This window comes from Triticum dicoccoides, chromosome 4A, assembly GCF_002162155.2.
Source record: "Triticum dicoccoides isolate Atlit2015 ecotype Zavitan chromosome 4A, WEW_v2.0, whole genome shotgun sequence".
NCBI classification, from domain to species: domain Eukaryota; kingdom Viridiplantae; phylum Streptophyta; class Magnoliopsida; order Poales; family Poaceae; genus Triticum; species Triticum dicoccoides.
In genome coordinates this window covers 610392851-610400885 of record NC_041386.1, presented here as the reverse complement: position 1 = coordinate 610400885, position 8035 = coordinate 610392851, and the positions used below count along the sequence as shown (strand labels likewise).

The 8035-nt window shown below is 44.8% G+C and overlaps 1 protein-coding gene across 1 annotated transcript; it reads right to left on the bottom strand.

The window, feature by feature from the left end:
• Positions 1–713: 713 nt before the first annotated feature.
• On the bottom strand, positions 714–6831 carry LOC119287309 (F-box/FBD/LRR-repeat protein At1g13570-like). The gene is made up of 5 exons (XM_037566834.1): positions 6688–6831; positions 5846–6502; positions 4891–5751; positions 4664–4807; positions 714–4152 (listed from the first exon to the last, which is right to left on the bottom strand). Exons 2-5 carry the CDS (start codon positions 6494–6496, stop codon positions 3841–3843), a joined length of 1968 nt encoding a protein of 655 aa, XP_037422731.1. The 5' UTR covers positions 6497–6502; positions 6688–6831; the 3' UTR covers positions 714–3840.
• Between the last annotated feature and the right edge of the window lie 1204 nt (positions 6832–8035).

The window sequence follows — 8035 nt, the reverse complement described above, 5'->3', positions numbered from 1 at the left end:
CGCTCGCCATCGACCCCTGCCCCGCGCCGATTGCCGCCGAGATCTGGCGTGCGGCTGCTGCAGTGCGCGCAGCCAGGACCGACACCTCCCGGGAGCACATCGTTCTGGAGCCTGCCGCCATCGACAATGAGCTTGCGGCCAAGGTCGACGACACGTCTGTTGCGGCGGAGGGGATCGCCAAGGTCGACGACAAGGCTGATGAAGACCAGGAGACAGCCAAGGTCGTCACCCTCTCCAATCTCGATGAGGCCGAGCACTGTCTCAATGAGGGCAGCACAGGTGTCATGGTCGACGTACCTCCACATCTTCCTAGGCAGGAGGCGATCGACATCGACGCCTTCCTCACTGCGCGAGGCGCACCCTCCTCGACACTGCCACGAGGGCCCGTCCTCGGCCTCCTACTCTCGGAGATCGGCAAGCTCTAGCTCCTAGTCTTGAACATAGAGGTGCTTTTGTTGCTAAAACATTGAAGCATTTAGGAAGACACATGGTCTCGTTTGCAACTTTTTTGCCAAACCATGAAGAATTTTGGGTATGACCATGTATCAGAAATGTACAACATGGTGAAATACGAAGATTTTGCTGGCATTATGAATTCCACTTGGTTGACTATAACTCTGTAGCACTAGTAAGATCATGTTTGTTCGCATTTTTGCTAAACGATGAAGCATTTTAGGCATGACGATGTATCAGAAGTTTAGAACATGATGAAATACAAGGCAATTTTCGTGAGAATTTTCTGTGATGCGCAAAAGAACAAACAGATACATCTTTTCTGAACTCATGAACTTCATCATTGACTAAAAGGGTTCTTACAAGTTACAGCAGAAAAGAAAACAAGAGTGCAATTCGGCACCTCCAGTTTAGACAACACGTTCTGAACATCACAAGTTTCAGAACTGTGGCTCAAGCCACTACAAGGTGAAAAGCAACAAGTGGCATACTCTATCGATAGGCTTCTCTTGCTTGAATATGAGCAAATCCATTGAGCTCTCTTTTGACTGAGAACCTTCGAACCCTGCTGGTTGTATTTGCAAGTGAAGTCTGAAATATGTGGCCCGATACTCCAATGGTCTGGGTCTTCTGCTTGATTCCTAGCATGCCGCCTTGCCACTGTTTCGTTGTACCTAGGCATCCTTCCCTCTGCTCTACTTCAGAAACATCTCAAGAAAATGCATTCCCTTTCCATGCGGTCTACTCCCTCCGTTCCCAAATACTTGTCTTTCTAGGCATTTCAAATGGACTCAACATACGGATGCATGTAGACATATTTTAAAGTGTAGATTCACTCATTTTGCACCGTATGTAGTCACTTGTTGAAATCTCTAGAAAGACAAGTATTTAGGAACGGAGGGAGTAGGATTCAGGAAGCTGGAGGTGGGGCGGCCATAGATGGGGAAGCACGGTTGGAAGCCCATGTCGCAGGGTAAGGAGGAGCATCAGTGGGCAAGTCGTATAGCCGGGAAGGAGCTTTCAGCAATTGTGGTTGCCACTGGGCCTGCTCGCCAGTGTCATGGCATGCGCAATGGTGATTGCATTAGTGCTGCTCGCCTCGACCAAGTTGAGAAGACCTCCTCCAGCTGGCTTCTCTATGACCCTGACCAACGCTGCCCAGCCAGGGGGGCGGGGGTGAGGACAACCAAGCGCGGTAGTGCTGCAAAAGAAGTTCAGAAGTGTGATATAATAACAATGAAAAGATATCTCTTACTGATATTCGTGCTTGCACAGACCCTATCAAATGTTTTTCATGAAGCCAATCATCTGTGCGTACTCGGCATTTTAATTAGCCTAGTTAGCGAGGCCAACAACTGAAAAAAAAAACAGATGATTTGTGAGTAGAGTTTCTTGTCGGTAAGAGCTAGACAAAAACAATCCTAAATTGAAAGATACAAATACTTCCTAGTGTGCCTTCTTTCCAGGCATGTATGAGTCATAGCTATGTTTATGCAGTATCAACGCAGAGATATCCTATACCATTTTCCTCTTTCAGCTCTATGTAATTTAGAGAACACAATATAACAATCCACAATGATAGGAGGCCTTTGTGCTTCTGGTAGGAGATTAAATGGTGAATCTGGAGTCCTGAGTCATGTTGAAGCCCTGTATCTCGAGAGGGGGGGCTGCATTCAAGGGACACAGAGGATAACTGTTACGAAACCAGATAAAATCTAAGTGTACTTCTGCAATTCATCTGCCGAATAACAAACTTGGTTTTTTGCATAGCTCATATATAATTCCATAATACTGCCGGTAGGGTCGGCAGTTAGTGCATACATCAGAAATTACACTCCAAATTAGTGGCCAGCCTAGTAGTAATAAATAATTAATGTGCAAACTAATTTGCACAATAAAACAATAACGCATTTTTCTTCACAGTTACCTGTGTAGCAGCCTACAAATAAAGTGCAGACATCAGATGCATAAACTAAACAAATCAGGGATTTCATACACATGAAAAATAAATAGGGATGGAACTTACTACATCATGCTCCTGTGATTTCTTCTTTCTCATCTACAATGTATCTCGCATAATTCCTGATTACAACAGGTCCCTCTATTTGCACAAAGAAACAAACCAAACACGTAAAGGGCAAGAACGCGGATGCAATGCGCCAAAACCAAATCATGGTTGGAGTTAACAGGCACACTTGGTGCTAGCTAAAGAGATTGCATAGGTTCCTGGAAGATGAAGAGCCTGATGCGTTGGTGTGCCGAAACCCACATGCCCTGGCAGTAGCAATCATGGAGTGTCTCTGCCCAGTGGCTCAGCAAGGACTGGAGCAGCCTCAGATCAAAAATAAGATCTTATAACTACCGAGAAATGCCTGATGTCAAACCATATATGCTCGATTGCAGAATGAATCAGAACTTTAAATCATGCTTTGATTGATATAAAACTACAAATAATAGTACAGGGAAACAAAAGATAACACAAGGACTCGATGGGTTGGTTGATATGAGTCTCCTCTGACCACACCAACAGTAGAAGAACAAACACCTTCAAGAAATCAACGCATAAGCATTAAAGAAAACAGCTCATAATTGATGCAAATCTGAAACCATGAGCTTTGATGCTGGGCACTGATGGATAATATCTCTTCATCTTCTATTCTATGACATGAAATTCATAGCAAATTGCACCAATTTAAGGTTCAGTTAGACAGATACAAAAGGAGAAATGATAAGACAGGAGCAAGGAGGAGCATCAGCTCAGCTCTCCAGCTGTATGCCTGCGCGAGTAGGCAAGTAGCAAGCTCAACCAGTGGAGGCAGGTGCACAGCCCGGCGCAGGCCAGCAGGGGCAGAGGAGAGCACAACCGGTAACCAGAGGAATAACAGCCGGTAAATCAAGAGGAAGAAAAAAAAAATATAAGGATTATACAGAAGCAGACAACTCCTTACTGGTTACGCGGAAATGCTTTGGGCGACCGGATAACTCCCAGCACCACACCCTATAGCATATACGGGAGAGGAGACAGCGTGATGAAAAAGAAACTATAACAACTAGGGCTACGTGTCTGATAAAGAAGATAAGGCCTGTGTCAGTACATGAGCGTGTCAAGCAGAGAGGACCGATATGTCATCCAAAATGCAGCGAAAACATGAAATTCCGAGGTTAATATAGAGTTGTATACAGGGAGTCCTGTAGAGGAGGGCTAATAGCAGCTTTATGCAAAGGGAAATATGCCCATTCAATATTTATAATGCCCCATGCAGAACCAAGTCACAATGCAAGTGTACATGGCAGTGAACAATGCAGACATGCTTAAATGATGCTGCCTCATCAGGTTTGCCATCCCTAACTAGATATACAGTGTGCATCCCTACACCAACAGATCTCCTAAAGTAATATTAAGGTGCACTTGGGCGAAATCTTTCCTTCAAGATACCTTCTAACAATTCTATGGACCAAATCAACGACAGTTTTTGCGTTCTTTTCATGCCCTTCTAGGGGATATTTGTCTGAATTATCTATACTTAAAACCTCCAATGCGGGGGCATTTTCCACCATGTGCGAAAGTAACTCAACTTGGCCAATGCATGCTTTAAATCCTGTAACATGTAAACTCTTCAAATTGTTGAACAGATGCTCCGGTAGCTTCCTGATAGGTTCAAGTTCTTGTGCCAAACGCACGTAACCAGGGAAACAAAACTGCAATTTTGAACCAAAAAAAAAGTATAATGAGAAGGCTTGTGACTAATCCGTCGTCCATTGTATCTATTATCGAATGTCAAAAACATATGCTCTCAGACAGACTTTTATCAAACTGTTGCTTTATTTCATGGAATATTTAGATTGAATAAAAAACTAGTAGCTTCAAAACAAAGAGAGTGGTATAAAGAACAAGCAAGCCTAACAGTCTATCTCCATCCATCAGTTCCAGGAGAGCATATGCAATAACACAGATAAAATAAATTGTCCAGCACAACAGTTTGCTTATCACGTACTCCCTCCGTCCCATAATATAAGAACATTTGTCAAAAACGTTCTTATATTATGCGACGGAGGGAGTATTATACTTGAACAAGTGCTTCTAAGTTGTAAGCACGATACTTGGCATAGTCCAAAAATGAGATGCCTAGTGCCTTGAAAGAAGCTGTAATGCAATAATGCTAAAAAGAAATGTATGGACTACCAAGAAGAATCCAATATGAGTACTTACGTGCAGCTCTAACTTCTCAATGAAAGGAGCAGACCTCATAAAAGAGATCAGAGATAAGGTATCGAATTCTTCAATATAGACCAACCTCAACTGTAAATATTTCATCTGAGAAAACTCGCATCGGTGATGCATCAAACGGGGAATCTGAAAGATAGATAACCAAAGGTCATGACGCGGTAATTATTAAGGGATAGTCCATGACTTCCAAGGATGGTTCAAGAGCAAACCTTTTGTGGTTTACAGGCCGTATCAAGGGTCAGATGTTGCACGCTTGTGAGCACTTTAGCAAGTACAGCAATAGCGTGCCCAAAAGTGACTCTACCAAACCATATATCTGCACATACCAGTTCTGATGATTTGCTCAGGTCAATAGGCACAGCCCTTCCTTTGTATTTAAAAGTCACAAGGTTCACTGCATCAAACGCTATACTTGTTATAATGCAGGACACAATTTTCAAGTATAGCAGATGAGGCAGTGGACAGTTAACCTCTAGGTCACAATTGAGATGGCATCTAACAATACTCAGCCACTCTAGGTTACAGCAGTTTGACAGCATATGTAGAATTTCCTTCCCACTGACATTCACTAAGTTAAGGTCAAGCTTCTGTAGGTTAGGGAAACCTCTGAACTGCATTGGTGGCTGGAAATCTACAAAACTAAGATGTATTTTCTGCAGACGGCATATACTTTCCTTGTCTAAAAGCTCAAATGGGAATCTGTAGCGATCATCACGGCCTACAAGTTGACGCTCTTCTGGTGCTAAATCAAAAACTAGTGCCTTTGTCCCAGATGATACTGCGAAACGGACCCAATTATCAAGATATTCCACCAACATGCAGTTCAGCTCAATTTTGATTGCGAGCTCTTCAACAAACTTGCCACGGCACTGTTCCAAGACCCTATTAACAATGTGAATGAACAGGGGAGTATATACTTGTTTCCCATGATTTTTCTTGTTGCATAATGTATTTCCATCGAAACTCAGTTTAGGACAATCTGTCCACAAGTATCTCCATTGCCTTGACAAGGCACTGGTCCTAACAGCCGCATCTAGAGGCAACATTGAAAAAATTGTCCAAAGTAAGCCCTGCAGAAAAATGATACATCATGGTTGCAGGCAAGTAAAAATCAGTAATCTGCAACCAAGAGACGAGCTGGAGCGCAAGATTTTAACAAAGTACCTCTGGAAGGTCTCGAAGCACATCAGTCGGTGGGTCCTTTGCATCATCACAGAAGTAGTCAGACATAACTCCGCATAGCAGAAGGCCACACATTTTACACTGATCACTTGCTACGATTCCCTTGGCATGGATTGCTCCGCAGAGCAGAATGCTCAGGAGCTGGAACCGGCCATTGGCTATCTGCTTTTGAACAAACGATTTATGCTGCCATATGTGCTCCAATATAGCTCTGAAAGCCAGGATGATCAACGGTTCAAACCGGTGGCCTGCTATCCTGCTGCTGCTGCTGCTTCTTGGGTGGTCAACATGTGGTTCCTTTGCGTCGTGACAGATGATGTGGTCAGATATAACTCCACATACTATCAGAATGCCACACAGTTTAAACCGATCGCCGGCCGCTATTCCCTTGGCATGGACAGCTCCGCAAAGCAGAATGCTCAGCAGTTGAAACTGACTGCTGCCTATCCGCTTTCGACAGAACGCTTCATGCTGTTGTATGTGCTCGCATAATAAAGCTCTAAAAGCCAGAATGCTCAACGCTTCGAGCTGATGGGTTGCCATTCTGCTGCTGCTGCTGCCGCCGCCTCGGCATAGTTGCCCTGGACAGCAATGATCTGTCACAGCAGTTGTGAAATTGAGGATGTTCCCCATTCAGAACTGCAATGGACATGAAAAAAAAAACCCAATTAAGTTAAATTCACTGCTACTCTAATACTAGTACCCCTACGGTCCTACTAACATAACAGAGCAAGTGGATTCCAAAAAGATAGTTGCTTCCTTTACTGGGGGCGGCGGCGGATCTGGGGGCGTCACTGCAGTTTAAGTAAGCATGCTCATCATACCTTGCCGGAATTGCGGACAGCGGGGAAGGGAACGGCGATGGTGGCTGTCGCCGGGCGCGGAAGGTGGCGACGGACTGTGAACTTTGAGGTCAGCGGCGGCGGAAAACCAATCGCCGACAGTGGGGAAGAAGAAGAACGCACCCAAATTTATTTCCTTTTTTTTTCCATATATATACGGTGATGAGAGACCGAGAGTTTGTTTATCGTGGTAGAAACAAAATAACGTGGGCCCAAGAAGGACTCGTCCTCAGATCCTATTTGCGGCCCGCGGGTGGGCCGGCCCAGTTCGCGGCAGCGCGTGATGCGCGTTCGCTGCTTCGTTATTTCTGCTGCTTTTTGTTTTGTTTTTCCTTTCTGAGTTTTTTCTCTCTGTTCTTTCCAGTCTTTTTACTTTCCTTTCTCTTTAATTAATCTTTATTTCTAATGGAGCAGTTGATAGGCTGGTACTCCGATTTGATTTTCGTCCGGTTTTATTTTCTCCCACCTCCCACGGGTTTTCTTATCCATTGGTTTATTTCCACTCCACTCTTTTTCTTTCAAAAATCAGCACTTTCCTGACATTTAGAAACATTATAACCGAACACTTTTCCGGCCATCTCAGGCTATCTGCGTTTGAAATCATTGGATCATCACTTGTACGCATTTTTGGCCGTCCATCTGGCTTTTAATCCCGCGTGGGCCGCTGTCCGTACTGGGCCGCTGCTCCGGTGACAATTTTGGGCCCCTGACATTATTTTGGACCTACGCCGCGAGTTTGCCTAAAAAGAGAGGAAAAGAACATGACCCTCCTTCCGCTCGCTCGGCCGCAACTCTGGCGTGGCGACGTACGATGGACATGAATGAAGACCCGCATAGCGACTGGGAGCCAAACTAGGCGATGCGATCACGCGGCCTTGCCCGTCACACAGCGAACCATGCGACCGAGCAGGTTCGAGCCTCCTACGCAGGTAGAGGCGATCAGGCGAAGCGGTGGCAGACTATTCTTGAGCCATACCAGTGAAACGGATTTGCCGGGATTGAAGGAGGCAATGAATTGTCAGTTCCATGGAGAATTCATGGCGGGTGATGTGCGCCACTCGCCGGCGGCAATTAATGGAGGCGTGTGTTTCTTTTTCCTAACCTGCTGATTTGCCTATATTATATACTTCGTCTCCTAAAGCTTCCCCTTTCCTGTATGATTTGATTGTAATTCAGTGTGCCGGCGGTCTGTTCCCTGGTCAAGTTCGATGGTGGTGCATCAATTAGTGGCCTGATTCCCTACGTTCTCTTTACTTCGTAAGCCTAATAGAGTATATTCTTTGGTTTATTATATGTAATTTCTCTACTTGGATCTTGAATTCCTGATTCC